This window comes from Pseudopodoces humilis, chromosome 2, assembly GCF_049639895.1.
Source record: "Pseudopodoces humilis isolate 2021_Gansu_Grassland_sample_001 chromosome 2, ASM4963989v1, whole genome shotgun sequence".
NCBI classification, from domain to species: domain Eukaryota; kingdom Metazoa; phylum Chordata; class Aves; order Passeriformes; family Paridae; genus Pseudopodoces; species Pseudopodoces humilis.
This window is the reverse complement of record NC_142201.1, coordinates 30,559,030-30,574,321: the sequence shown is the minus strand read 5'-3', so window position 1 is coordinate 30,574,321 and position 15,292 is coordinate 30,559,030. Positions and strand designations below refer to the sequence as shown.

Here is a 15,292-nt window from a genome sequence, read left to right as displayed (position 1 = left end):
AAGATCTTCTTCTTCTAAAGGTCTGTTTCACTCTTTCCTAGAAAAACTGAATATAGGTCCAGACAGCATGGCAAAAGAATCCAAGGCAACTTGCACAGGCAAAAATAAGGTATTTTAGAAGGGTGTGTCAAAATCCAGCATAGTGTCTCACTTGAGAGATGAGCTTTGAAAGAGAAAGTCTGTGTCCCCTATGTAACTCTTAGTTATTTTGTGCAGAATTGTTATGAACTGTAATGGTTTTCCAGCTCCACTCACTGCAAATGCCCAAATACCTACTTGAATAATGCACAGTTAAGGCTCTAGCATATTTGCCAAAGATGTGAAGATTTGTGAAGACTGATCTAAAATTTGCAAAAGCAATGCAAATCTAAACAACTGACTGCCAAGGGCACAAACTATAAAACTTTGTACTCTGGACTTCTGGCACAGTCTCCCCTGTCAAAGAGTGGGGCTGGTTGCACATTAGTCTTTGCATCACTTTCTTTGTCTCATCTCTCTTCTTGTCTAACCCAGCCTGTTTATTCTTCACCAATCCTTCTTCTCACAGTAAGGTGGGGTTATTCAGGGCATGGTTCAATCCACTTTGATAGATATTAAAGAGTCAAAACCAGGCACCAGGCTATTGGCTAAAATCTATCTCTGGGGTAAGTTTCTCCCTCCTACTCTTGGCCTGTAACTCAGGAGATGTCAGGAGAGTGGATGTCTTTTCCTTCCCCTGCTGATTGAATGGCAGATCTGGACATCTCTTACAGACCAAACTGGAATAAAGCATTTGCTGCCACATCCCTTCACTTTATGTTCTATTTCTGATGGGATCAATAGCCTGAGAAAAGCCTCATTAAGACAAAAGCTCTACAGATGGAGGAGCAAGGGAAAGCTTCCTGTGCTTCCTCATGCTGACCTGACCTCTTTCTTTATAGAGAGCACAAGGATGAACATTTTCTGCCACTAGAGACAGCATGGGGCAGGGAATGAAGATTCCTTCTCACAGCAAAAGATCAATTAGGAGGTGGGTAGCAACAAGTTAATGGAATGTTTTCAAGGATGGAGCAGGTTGCATGTCCATGAATGACTAGCTGTGTGCATTCATGCCTAGTGACCTAATTCCCAATCCACACTGTGTATGTGGAACCTGGTGCTGGAGATGATGGCTCAGTGAAGATTTGTGCTAACAGCAGTGATCACCTGTGGCCCACCAGCACCTGAGTCAGCCTCACCTCAAGAGCAAAGCAGCAGAACCCTTCCTCTTGTGCCTGCCTCATCACATCTGCTCCTCTGATCCTGTGCCACTCTCCTGTCTTCCCCAGCTGCTTTGCTTTCATAATACTGTGCCAATATTGTGAGGAGCAGGCAGAAGTGGTTGATCCCATTAAAACTGGTATGAATGCAAGAAGAGACAGATTCATAAGCATCTTGACAAAACATGACCCTGAAGCTTCCACTCTTCTAATGATGTCCAGCCCCATCCCATCATATATGGGTAAAATGTTCAAATCCAGTTTATTCCTAATCATTGGCAAGGGGTTTTTGGTCTTACCATCAATCTGCATGCTTTAAATTTCACCCTGAACAGTGTATTTACTGTGCGAGTCATTCCACAGCACGGTAGGGCCATGGAGCAGCAGGCTCAAATATAGCCTGGAGAGGATGAAATCTGTTGCTTGAACCTGAGGTTTATGCCCAAGTGATTCTGTCAGCAGGCGATTTGGGGTGGGGAGAGAAGGAGTAAGAGATTTCCTTTAGAGCCCCTTGTTCAACCTATGGTACATATCATTAACATTAACTTCTCTGCCTCCAAGACACATCAAGTGTCAAGAGAATCACTGTGAACCTGTGAACTGCAGCACTGAAAATAATTATCAAATCCACTCTCCATTTAACTAGAAGAGCTGTTGCTCTGCTGTAATGAAAAGATCTCATGCTTTGCCCTATCACAGCAGGGTTTCAGGCTGTATTAAGTCATTCTAACTGGCCTTAAAGGTTTTAGTGATGTTTCTTTCATTTGAGCATTATCTTTCTGCCAATATAGAATCCCATCTCCTCCCTATAAAGCAAACCTGTAGTTATCCAAGCAGTAGTGAAGGATAGTAGGTGGCAAGGAAAACGTAGATAGCACAGGAGCATTCTTTGTGGCATTTAGAAATAATGAGTACTATTTCCTAGGTCTTAGGACTTTTTAGAGCATAATTTTAGGAAAAGGAGAAGTGAACCTCAGTCAGACAGGACCTCTAACCATATAGCTGGAATACCATAAGTAGCATCAAGCTAGGCACTGCTGCAGCTCCAACAGGCAACAAAAATTATAGTAATAACGTAAGAGCTTTGGGACTATCAGGCAGCTCTCTCCCCAAGGAAGGATACTGAGGGCATACATTTTTTAATGAAGCAGTGTATTCCCTTTCTTCACTGATTTAAAGAAAGCTTTAGATTCCTATCTCCATTTGCAAAGTAGGTGTTCAGATTCCTCTCAATTGCATGCAGATTACTCTCCTGGCATACAAAGGGAAACCAGCAGTTTAAGAACAATGGGTTGATATTGTATTTTATTCCCAAAAATTACTTTTCATAATGACAGCTCCTAGTGTGATCCCACGTGCTGTGCTGCCACGTGGGAAAATGCTAATTCCACCCACCAAATGTGCAGGTAATGAGAGTGAATGAGACAGGGGTCAAGAGCAGACTCCAATCAAAGCTGTTGAGTACCACTGGCAGATGGAGCACACTGAGCAATTAATAAACCCTTTCTTAGGTTGGGACCACATTGGTGATGATGAATTTGATAAGTGAAACAGCTATATCACTGACATATTGCATATCATGCAATACTGCTGTTATCCCTATCCTGAGAGAAACAGATCTGTAATAAATGTAATAAATGACAGGACTGACACATGCAGTTCTTTGGTTTTTAAGGTGATTATAGGCCACAGAGTTAGGGCACATGTGTAGCAACATGTTCCAAGGATGACTCCTGTTAATGGATAATTAAACTTTAAAACCACCAACGACTGGGTGTTTTCCCTGACTGCCAGAGCTGAAGGGAGGGAAAAGCAAGGACAAAACAGAGAGCTTCACACTGGGCTGAAGTGGACTTGTCTGGAAAGCAGTGGCTTTCCTCCCTGTCTCTCCTGTGTCTCCTTTTCCTTCTGCATTAGATGAGGTTGCCAAGTGCAAGAATGTGAGCCTGAGGCTGGCCTTGCTTGCCAGGGTATGTGGTCCTTGGAGGAAACATACGACTTTCTTCTCACAGAGCGTGGCTGCAGCCTGGCTCTCAGTCTTACCATTGCACCCATACTGTTTCATTAGAACCTGTTTATATTCTTAATACTGTATCTGCTGCTAATTACGGCCCAACAATACTAACTCAGTGTGCAAACAAGGCCATCATCCAAATATTGTTTTGCATAACCAGAATGCTGGGGTTGCAAACATTTGCATAATGCTTAATTATTTAGGCAGAACATAAAATTTGTCTTCCTCTCAAAAGCATTTTTGTGAAATGTCTCAATAATTAAACACCACTATGTTTATTAACAGCAGGGAAGATTCATGAAATGTATTAGTCAGAAAAAAGCAAATAGCTGCATCTACAGTAATCAAAATATGCCATTCCAAAGTAGATCCCCAAGCAAGGCAAACACCAGCGTGAGCTCCTATGTGCAACCAAGCAGAAGACAATTAAAAGTGTAACAGTTCAGCAGCTGCAACTTGGAGGGGTCGGGGAGCGAGAATTCAATGGCTTAATTCACTCTTTAATCGATACATTATATTTTAAGAAGACTGGTTCAATTTTATTGAGCCAGCTGAAGTGAGCCTTTTGTCTGTGAAAGGTAAAATTTGGAGTCAGCTGGAGGCCTACACGTGGTGCTGCAGTCTGGGAAAGGCATCTGCAGGCTCCTTCTCTGACACACTGCCCATTGGAAGGTGCCTGGCCCCATGCACCAGATGACAGGTCCACATTTGTCCCACCCCAGTGAGGCCTGGGATAGGAGGCTTTCTTCATAGACTTCCTCTAGGCAATTGCCTAACAGACTGGTACAAAGCAAAACAGGATCTAGTGAAGTAGCCAGAGGCACATAATAAAAACACCTGCCTTGATGGCATAAGAAAGGGGTTCCTTCTGCAGCATTTCTGCACCGTTGCTTGCTGATAGGGAAGAGTGACCAGTTTGGATCTCAGCCATTTTGGTGTGTAAATACAAAAATTCCCCTAAAATAAATGGCTGGAGAGGAGACTGAAGTTGACAAATGTTTTGGGATATCCCAGCATCAGGCAAGATCCAGAGGTTCTTTCAAGCAAGTAAAATTTGCAGGCTGCAGAGGAAGACACAGACCCTGGCTGTCACCTACTGGACTCCAATTTGATCAAAATAGCTTCTTTTGCCCAAGTATAAAAGCTCCAAATTGTATTAGGCTGTTTGAAAGGAAGGCAGAATTCAGGGTCAGAAATTGTTTCTCAGTTAAAGGAACAATTGTCCACTAAATTAGGAGGAAGTATGTCTTATGTCCTGGGAACAAGCATTCACCACTATGAAATATTTTAATAATTTGAAATTATGAGCTTGCATATAAGAGAAGCATAAAATTAAAAGGTTATTTAATTTGGGTAAGATTGAGGTTTTTATTCTTTCTTTTAAATTTGACTTTATATTTCAGTTGTATTTCAATAATGTTATGCAAGAAATTAAGCTTGTGTCCTTCTGCCCTCTCTGAAACTCATCTGCTACTTGCTAACAAGAACTCTGCATTACTCAAGCCAATTTCTGCAACATGCATATAGTTAAGATATACCCTTTTTGTCCCTCAATTACATAAAAGCAGCCAAGGAAACCACCTCTCCTCCTCCACTACCATTGGTGTAACCCACAGGACTCAGTCTGAAAATTACTCTTTTGTGGCACAATGCCAGGGGTCTGGTCACCCAGGACATGATGAGGGGATGGCTAGCTTTGGTAGGTGAATTTGGGGAGGTGTTTGTGCACAAGGATAAAGCAATCAGGGAAATCAGCACAAGTCTATCTGCTGGAATAACCACGCTCTGCTTTCACCTCATGAAAACCTAGGCCCACATAATCAGGCTCTGACAGCAAATGCTGTGTTCTTCCTCAGCCAAAGCAAGACTGTCCTTCCCATCCTGCTTTACGGAAGTAGGTCGCAAATCAAAATCTGCCTCCCCAATCTCTTTTCCACAACCCCAAGTTAAGATAAAATATATTCTCACTTTAATCAGGAAAGTTGGGGCATGAAAACACAATTCAAAAGCTCTCTTGTGAGCAGTGGACAACACCATCCACCATTAAAAGTGCCATGCACTCTGCTGCTGGACCAAGCTCAGTAGCTGGATCTGATGCTGCAGAAACATAAGGCACCCTTGGGTGGCAGGCAGCTCACTCTGGGCTGCTTCAGCACACATGGAAAACAAACAGAAAATCATAGAGGAGGAAGCAGCAAGGAAACTGCACACTCAGAATTCTCAGCTGAGGTGGAAAGGTTCCCTCCGTTATCTCTAGCTCAAACTTCTTTATTTTGTATAGTTTTTCTTCCTTCCAAGGTTGTAGCAGCACTGTAGCCAGGCTGTGCCCACCACATTGCCATACTGCACAAAAGCACAGGCAGCATACCAGGTGCTGGAGCACATCCTGTGTGCGCTGGAGCTGCATTTACTGAAGAAGCTTTGCAGTGCTGCAAGGTTGGGGGCCATGACTTGTCTTACTTGGGACTCTCATTGTTGTGGTTCAACATAAAGGCATAAGCCAACCTGCAGGCTTCATTAAGCAAAAAGCAATTCCTTCTGTATACTTGAGGTGAGTGCTGCAGGAAGAGGCAAAGGAGTTAAAAGAAGGCAAGTTTTGATTCAAGGAGTGGCTAGATGGGGAAGATGATGTCTGTTTTGTCTGGACAGGCTCAAGACCTTATTCTCCTGCCTTGTCTGCAGGCAGCCTGCCCATCAAAATTATCTCTGGTGCTGAGTGCAGAGAGGATGAGCCAACAGCTTATTAAATAGGAGTCTCTGTTATTTCTGCTGAGAAACGTGGCTTTTATTTTCCTGAAGGGTTATTAACTGAATTCTTCTCTTGTCATAAGTCTGGTTGTTTTCCTCTGCTTTTTCCAGACAGTTCTCCTTGGTTCTTCAACGTGGACAATGACTTGGAGGGATTTGCTGGTAGTTTTGTTAAATCTGGGGCAGGAGATTATTATTATTATTATAAATAATATGGAAATAGGAACTCTTTGGGAGATACAATCACCAGAGCCTGACTTTGGGACAAGCTTGGCTCTGCAGTTCAGCAACTGCTCATTTCTGATGGAGTGTTGAAACCTTGTTCACAGTTCACCTTGAAACACAGTACCTTGGACTGCCACTTGCACAAACAGTCCCATGACTGGAGCTGGGCCCCAGAGATGTGTAAATACTGTTAGCCTCACCTCATCGTGGTCTGGCACCAGCTGCTGGCTGGGGAGGGCAGCACAGATCGTGGTGGGCAGTAAGAGAGTCTTGCTGGATTCCTCTGCCTCCTCATCATCTCTGATGGTTTTCTGCTGCTTGGCCCAAGAGCAGCATGGATGGCCCATTTGCCTTGTTCCACAGCTGCCAGCATGGGTGACAAACGCCAGTGTAAAAGCCATGTGCTGGTAATGGTTGCAGGACTCATTGGTGCAAAGTGTTTTTTAGTAGACAGAAAATCACATAATTCTTTCTTTTTCCTTTTTTTAATTAGAAGTTTCTCAGGAAAAACCAACTCTCAAAGGCAGAGTAATAATTTACATGTCAATTCTAAACTAGAAATCAAGCCATATTTGGGAAAAAGTGGAGACTACTGGTTACAATGAGTTAAGATACCACAGTGCTTTGCTCAGCAACCTTGAATACTGTTCAATGGAATTATGAACCTGCAAAATACACCATATCATACTTATTTGCATAGGTAAATGAACAAAGCAAAAAGAAATCAACAGTGAAATTATTCAGTGTGATGGTGTGTGAGATGGATGGATGGATGGATGGATGGATGGATGGGAGGGAGGGAGGGACGAAGGGAGGGAGGGAGGGAGGAAGGTAGGAAGGTAGGAAGGTAGGAAGGTAGGAAGTGGCGGAAGGAAGGAAGTGGCGGAAGGAAGGAAGGAAAGAAGTGGCGGAAGTGGCGGAAGTGGCGGAAGTGGCGGAAGTGGCGGAAGGAAGGAAGGAAGGAAGGAAGGAAGGAAGGAAGGAAGGAAGGAAGGAAGGAAGGAAGGAAGGAAGGAAGGAAGGAAGGAAGGAAGGAAGGAAGGAAGGAAGGAAGGAAGTGGCGGAAGGAAGGAAGGAAGGAAGGAAGGAAGGAAGGAAGGAAGGAAGGAAGGAAGGAAGGAAGGAAGGAAGGAAGGAAGGAAGGAAGGAAGGAAGGAAGGAAGGAAGGAAGGAAGGAAGGAAGGAAGGTTGTTTTCAATCACTTTGCTTCAGTAATATTTATATGCTCTTAGCTGCATTCCTAACAATTCTTAAGAGAGAGATTTTGGGATCCTGGAGAGGGAGATAGTTCAGCACTTCCCAGAATGATCTCCATTTGAGTTGCCTTAAGTGAGCTAGAGCGGCTTTCTTCTGGGAATACAGCCAGTGTACACAGAGAGTCAAAATCTGCAGCAAAGGTGCTGCAAGATACTGCAAAGGAAGAAGAGCTGAATGGTCTGTGAATACATGTCCCATCAGCCCCCAGCTTCAAAGTGAAACAAGATGCAGAGAATTATCTGTGAGTATAAATCCATTAAAAAAATCTATATGTGTTCTTTATTTTGTGAAGTCAGACAATGAAAGATCCCATGCTACAAAAATTCAGCAGTTTCGGTCACTTGTACATCTTGGCAAACATTGGGAGTATGTGAGCCTGAGTGAGACCCGTGCCCCACTGGAGCTGAAATGTCTTCTACAAGAGTTAATCCCATGCAGCCCCATTGTGCAGGATCACACAGGGTTACATTCCCCCCTGGGGTTTTTATAGACACACAGCACTGCCCAGTGTTCACATTCAGGTTGGTTTTTTTTTACTCTATAACAGTACAAAAGTTATCTTCTAACACAAACACAAAATCCTATAATTAAACCTTTGTTACCCACAGCAGAGGACTCATCATGTATACAAAGCAAACATTTTGGCAAATTTATTGTGCTCCTTGAGACTAAGACAGAATTAATAGCATTGCAAAATTAAAGCAAGCTGCTTGCTACACTACTGCTGGATTTTTTTCACTGGCAACAAGATTTTATGTTCCTCTTCATCTTGAAAAAAAATGCAAGAGTTTTATTGTTGAAGGCAGCACAGTGCAAAATACCATATCAAAGTAAAAACTGAGGAGATATTTTGGCCTTTAAAAATGACACTTCACTATCCATTTAATATAATTTTGTTGTTTGTTTGTTTGTTTTTTTACATAAAATTATAAACATTGGGAGGAAGCTGATTAGGGTAATCCAACTAGTAAACTGCATAAACCATCAAATTTAAGGGTTTTGTGCTGAAAGACACCTGATAGATGATTTCATTTGCATTATGTGAGGCCCTTCACTGATGGGAAGGCACCTTGCTCATTAAACAGAAAGCCAAAGATGTCTCATGCAGCACTTCTGGAAGAGGAAACTTCTATTTTTCAAGTCCATTTTGTTGTTGTTCTTTGACTGTAATTCCAACTTTGTTAGTTTATGTGCATGAGTCATGAACAAAAGATGAATTTTTACATTTTATTTCCCTGTTAGATGTTATATTGCAACAATATATATTGCAGCTGCCTGAGCAAAATGGATCAGCCTGAGCTAGTCATATTGCCTCTCAGCTGGAAAAGTATAATGATGTCCTCAGGAAAGCTGATCAGATCTGAAAGGCTTTTCTGGTGGCATCAAGTGTGAAACATAACTCATTGTTCATACAGAGGAGAGAACTGTATTTTTATTTGCATTTTTCTATTTCCACAAATGAGCCATTTCACCAAAGAAAAATACATGAGTTCTAAAGCTATTTTCTGCCTACCTACTGTAGGATATCTATGGCAAGTTCTACTTGCATGACCCTTTGTCTTAGAAATCTGGAGACAGAACAACACTGTGAGAAAATAAAAATTCCCCTGGCTGTCATATCAGAGGTTCAAGCAGACTACATTAACATTTAACTACATTTTCTGTAAACCTTTTCATGGGGCAGCAATAATTAGAGGGTAAAAATCTGGTCTTTTTTTTATATGCTATATTCCTTAAATACAGAAACTGGGGCTTTTTTCAAGATTACTACAAAAGGTAATAGCATATCTTAACATTACCTTTTATGCTAATTAGTTATTTATTTCAGAAAGGGTATTTTGAAAAGAGAGGGCGTTAAGATGGTTTATATTGTATCTCAAAAACGTGTCTATCTCTACTGTAGGTCCTAGAATATTAATACCAGAAAAGAAAAAAAAATATCACTTGAGATTAAGGATTGTGCATGCTTGCTCATGGGGGAGAAGTCTGAAAATTTTTTGAACAACCAGCCTTTGGGCAATTGAGCCCAAGGTTGCTTATTCTGTAATTAAGTTACCATTTCTGGTGTGAATCTGTTTGACAGAGAGCTATCTTGCCACTTGCGATTTCAGCAAGTATCTCAAGCTGCCTTTTGCCATCTGCAGGAAGGAGAAATCCCTGGGACAGCTGGCAGAACCCTTTTGGGAAGGGGCTATTGACTCTGCTCAGTGGTGGGCTGCAGCAGGTCTGTGCACAGCCCTGTTCAGGACCCCAGCAGCCACACAGGCTGACCCTGACAGCGATGCAGGCTCACTGGCTCTGTCATAAGGCTCTGACAAACATAAAACTAGCTTTTCCTCCTCCTGTTTTTAACAATGAAAGACAACCTGACTGAAAACCTTTAACAGCATCTCGGATAGTCATGTGCTCAACTCTATTTTTTTATTCATTACTAAATGTAGTTGTCATTACCAAGAGGGCTCAGGTTTTCTTTCCCACCTCTGTAGAGAAGACAAGACTTCAAAATTGCAAACACAGGTGCTAGAAAATTTTATGTTTCCTGAAGCCTCCCCAAATTTTTCCAAAGAGAGCATAATGTGATAATAAAACCAAAACCACTAATATAAACATAAATAAACCTAGGGATTGCAGTGCTAAGGTAGTAACTCACCCATGCATGCAAAAAATTGAATGCTTGTCTTAGCAGTAAGGCATCACAGGGTTTGTTCTTTGCTTCTGTAACTCATAGGGAGGTCTTAAAATATGTTCAGAGTAGTTTCAGTCAATCAGCAGCAAATTATTTATCTTGTCAATCTTGTTAAAGAAGCGAAGGTGAAGAGCCTAGGAGACTTCATGAGTGGGAGTCACAAACTGGTGGGAGAGACTCAGGGCAATGAGCATGAGGATGTTATATAAAGGTAGTCAAGTACAGACATGCTATCTGTATGTTACTGGTTTTTAATGAGAGGAATTAAGATTATGTGGGGGGTGATATGTGAAGCTGGCACTGTGATGAAATTCAGTTTTCCCCAGTACTTCAGTTTGAACTTTAGCTCCAGGATTTTCAGTTCTTAATTTTTAATTAAATTCATATTGACCATTGTTACTAATACCATCCTCCTGACTGGGCATAAGGTTTCACAGGAAGGAAAGCCAGTTACAGCCAGATGAATCCAGGTAGGAAAGCAGCTGTGAATACATTGATGAGATTCCAGCTGCAGTTCTCTTTCCTTACTGCTCACCTGCTTGAAAACACTGTACAACCTGTACACTGTACAAGGTTGCTCACAGAAAGAACTGAGGAATGTTTTTCATGGTCACACATAAATGGGCATATTTGTGTCTCCCAAAACACAACCTAACCCCAGAAAATGCACCACTGGCTTAGCTAGGCAAACCTGCAGCTCAAGCAACACATTTTAATGGAGTACTCACTAGCAGCTATTCAGGAATACCTCCATGGGCCTAACAGCTTTGGTAGAAAGCGTGTCACGTGATTCTAATGAAACACATCAAGAGAATCAGGATGTAAGTGCACAATTTATAACTGTAAACAGAGAAAACCATAACAAATAGAATTTTCCAGCAATAACACAAGTTCAGCACACTTTAGCAAAGATCCTGTTTGGATACAAACATCATTAAAAGCAGAAAATGCAGGAAATACATAAGGCAAAAGTTTATTTTCTGAAGTGTAAGTATGTCCTTAGCATAATTTAAGTAATCCATTGCCATTGCAATTCTGATTGCTACAAAACTGAAGGTAAACTTTTTGACTGCACCTATTGCACACTTTCTCCACAGCTGTAAAATAAAACCCTTCTGTATCAAGAGATTCTTGATCACACTGTGATTAGCTGGTTTGTAGGAGTTCAGTTAAGTAGTTGACTTAATTATGAAAGATGCTACTTGTTTGCATCATTCTACTTTATAATCTGCGGCATATCACTCCAAGCTTGAGACTTCTTTTTGGCCAGCTCCATCCATGATGGCTGATCCAGAACAACATTATTTGCTTTCTTCAAGTGGCTTATTTCCTCCTTATCCACCAGTGCAGGTGATGGAGCTACTGTGAATAAAGAACATGGATATTTTACCCTTACCTGCTGTGCAACTAAACACCTTATTAAATACTCTTTTACTAAATACTCCCCATGCCTTGCCCTGTGGTAGAAAATCTTTACATTTCACATGGAAGTTTCTTGTGCAATAAGTTATTGAGGAAACTACCATTCTGTGATCCAAATAATACGATGTTTTTCTCATCACTAATATATTTTGATCCCTAAATTTATCAAAACTCAACATGACAACCTGGATTCTTTGCTGTGCCCTATGTTAACACCCAGGCCAAAGAAGAAAGAGTCTTTTCATTAGCTAAAGTATTCACTTGTGAATTCCTCCTTTACTCAGCCCCCAACTCACAGGAATTTTATTACCTCAAAACTTCTGCCCTGCTTTCAAATTTTGATTTACCAAAGAGATTTACAACAAACTCACTGTGGGAGGACTGATAGTTAGACAGTTTGTGATTGCACCATTCCTCAGCTTGCTGAGGAAGCCGCATTTAAATTGTATGCTATTGTAAATATTTCTGTTTACATGTTACACTGGAAAAGTGAATTTGGGCCTCTGTCCTGTGAAAGGGCCTGGAATTCTTGATTCACGTTTCTTTCAACACAAGTTCTTGGCTACCCCTTTTTACTCTCTTGTTTGTAATGAAACTGGTCAAAAGAATATAAATGAATAAAACCTCAAATAAAATAATAAATAAATAAAACACCAAATAAAATGCCATGAGTTTTATTCATGAGTGCTGAGAAAACTCTTTGTCCTGGCTGATGTGGGGCTGAGGAAAAGATTAGGATCTAGCCCCTACTCCTTTTGCAGCACACTCAAGCAGGATTTTTTCTGACAAGGTTGTGAAAGAGCAGCCTACATTTTAAGCATTTTGTTTCTTACCAGGGACATAATGTGACAATGAATTGGTTCTTAGCAGGGCCTTCCCTTCAGACTTTGTGTCTTTCCTCTGCTCTTCAGAAGTGGTTTTAGGTGCCAAGTGTGAAGGTTTGCTCCATTGTTGCCTCACTGGCCCCTAGGCAGAGAGAGGGATAAAATCCAGGGATTTTAATTCAGGGAGAATGAGTTCAGTTTGGAAGAACATGAACAAAGTAGTAGATGGGAAGCCTGCCACAATTCAGCAGACATTGGTCCCAATCCTCTCCCTTGAGCTGATACTTGTTCAGAAAGTTACAGTGTTTTCATGTAACATCCATGATACTCAATTTTACAAATTAAAACTTTCTCTCCATATCTCTTATTCAAAATGGTATGAGTAGATAATTATAGTCTTCACTGCAAAATGTATTCCAAGTTCTTTGCACATCCCTACATGCATACACAGGATTTGGAAATAGCCTCATTCTCTCATGTTTTCCTTCCATCTCCCAAATTTTGTGTGCTAGGGCACTGTATTTTTGGACAGTTGATGGTAAATGGATTTTTCATTAAAAAAAAAAGGTCAAACACATCCTCCAATAGATTTTCTCGCCAGTATAAAAAACTACCCTGAAGTGATAGTGCCTAGTGCCATGTGGGAGAAAGAGAAAGTGGGAGTAGTACAGTGGCACCAAGCCTCACATGTTGCAGTCAGAAGCATCTTGGCATGTTTCTCTGCTAGCTGCTATAGGGAAATAAAATGCATGGCATGAATTTCAGAGATCATTGCCAACTAAAATCTGGAGTTTCCTGTTCTGACATAGAAACTGTATTTTCGGATTGTGTTGGGCATTAATGCAGTTCAGAAGTTTGCCTAGATATCTTATTAGGTATTATTTCTTGTTAACCTAACCACTGCTATTTTTCATCATCTAGAAAGCATCTCTTGTTCCATGATATAATACACCTGTCTGAGGTTCTAGCAGTACCACCTGAAGCAAGAAAGTAGATCATTTGCATTGGGAATGCCATAGTGGTATAGGACACACATGCTCCTGCATCACAGCAGGGTTCTTATTTGTGCAGGATCAGAACAGGCAGCAGGTTAGTGTTCTGGATTCATGCCAAGCACTTCTGATGGCACAGCCAAGTCATCAGGGAAGATCATTTGCTACAGGTATCACCCTGATCTGCATGGGATCTCTGAAGGGGCAGTGTCAGCCCATATTCCATGGCACCACATGGGCTTCTGGATTATCCATACACAGGGAACCAGAATTTATATATTGGCACTCTCTGCAAGTGCAAAAGTTATTTTTATCCTATTTCACTTCTCAGGGCTCTAAAAATTGTTACCTAGGAGCTTCTGGGACCAAGCTGTTCATTCAGTGTTAAATCAGTCAGGAGGTATAAGAGGTTCAGCAAAAGGCAGTGCTTAGAAGGATAGTTAGAGAGAACGTATTTCCTCTGCATTGAGGAGGATCAAAGACTACAATTTAGCACTTCATTTTGGATATTTTAGCATGCAATACACATGTCAGATCTGGTAGGTATGCCAAGAAATTTTACACACTCCACATAGTTCCAGGATTTCTTGGAGACACAGAATTACATATCTCAACAGAGAACTTTGAATCTGTAACATATTTATGAGAGCAGTGTTTTTGTTAGTTACAGTTACACTCATTAAGTATCTGTAATCTTTGTGGCATGACTGGTAACACAGCAGTAGATCCAAAGAGTACTACATCATAAATTTGTACTGCAAGTACCTCTGTTTGTTCCTTTCCTTTATTCTGTTTCTCTGCATTTGACTTATTATCTGGAGCCACAAGCTTTTCTCTGTCGAGTTCCTTCTCCTGATGCATGCCCCTCTGCTTTTGCCTTGCAATGGAAATCCAGCATGGCTCTGTAGGAGTGTCAGGATCTCTTCCAGAGTCTCCAGCAGCCACGGGGGAAGGCACGTTTTTCTCTGTTGACAGATTATTTATGTACATAGTTATAGGAAAAAAGAGTTGTAATCAGCTTCAGCTCATATTTCTCAATATACTGATTGGTCCCAGGATATGAAACCATCCTGGATAAATAGGAATTCTGTTTCGTTTGGTCTCCAGAGAGCAATTTTCCCGTGCTCAGAGGTTTAAGTTTAGGTTATCATTCTACTGGTGAGAAATGCTTTGCATCTTTGTTCAGCTGGAATCGGTGTCACTGCCCTCACATGAGGGAGATGCAGAAACATGAATCAAACTTCACTAATCTACCCATTTCTCAAGGTCTGCCCCTTCTGCTCCCTCTTCCACAGTATCTTAGAGACAAGCAGCAGACTATTCAAAGGTGGACACAGAGGGACTGAGGTGTTGCAAAGGCAACCTTTTCCCCACTGTGGCTGCCTTCAGCTCCCACCCTTCTGATGTCCAAGCAGCAGCAGCCCATGCCTTGTTTCCTGCTTTTCTTCCACCCTTTTAGGAGCAGCTCTCCCCCAGCTCCATGGAGTCTACAGGTGCCATGGGTGCCTGTGCACAGCAGTCTGTGGTGTCTGAGCACACAGAAGTACTGCTAAAACCAGAGAGCGACTTTCAGGTTTTTGATGTGATGTTTAACATTAACTAATCCCTGCTGATGCTGCCCATGGTCTTCACTGGGGCCAGTAACTTCCATTGGGCTCTATGAGAAATGGGACTTGAGTGACACAAAAAGAAAAAGACAATTTCTGGAGAAGCAAGTCAAAACTACTACCCTGCTGACCTCACAACTGCTACCCAAGGATGTGCAGAATCCAGGGTTGTGGGAAAGAGAAATACCCTGTATTCAAATATTCTGAGAAGGGAAATCCTATCTATGCACTGAACAGAACTCAGTCAAGAGAAGAGCCTCAGCAGTTCCACTGACTCCC

General features: G+C 41.6%; 1 protein-coding gene across 6 annotated transcripts in view; it reads right to left on the bottom strand.

Moving 5' to 3' along the window:
• Positions 1-7,361: 7,361 nt before the first annotated feature.
• Positions 7,362-15,292, bottom strand: part of CRACDL (CRACD like) — a 66,508-nt gene continuing 58,577 nt past the window's right edge. For 5 of the 6 annotated variants that reach the window (XM_088052224.1, XM_088052221.1, XM_088052223.1 and 2 more), the window contains 3 exons: positions 14,172-14,371; positions 12,424-12,556; positions 7,362-11,530 (listed from right to left, as the gene is read on the bottom strand). In XM_088052224.1, the coding sequence (XP_087908350.1) occupies positions 11,385-11,530; positions 12,424-12,556; positions 14,172-14,371 (479 nt within the window). In that variant the 3' untranslated portion in view covers positions 7,362-11,384. The remainder of the gene's footprint in view (positions 11,531-12,423; positions 12,557-14,171; positions 14,372-15,292) is intronic. The other variant, XM_088052220.1, reaches the window with a different exon arrangement.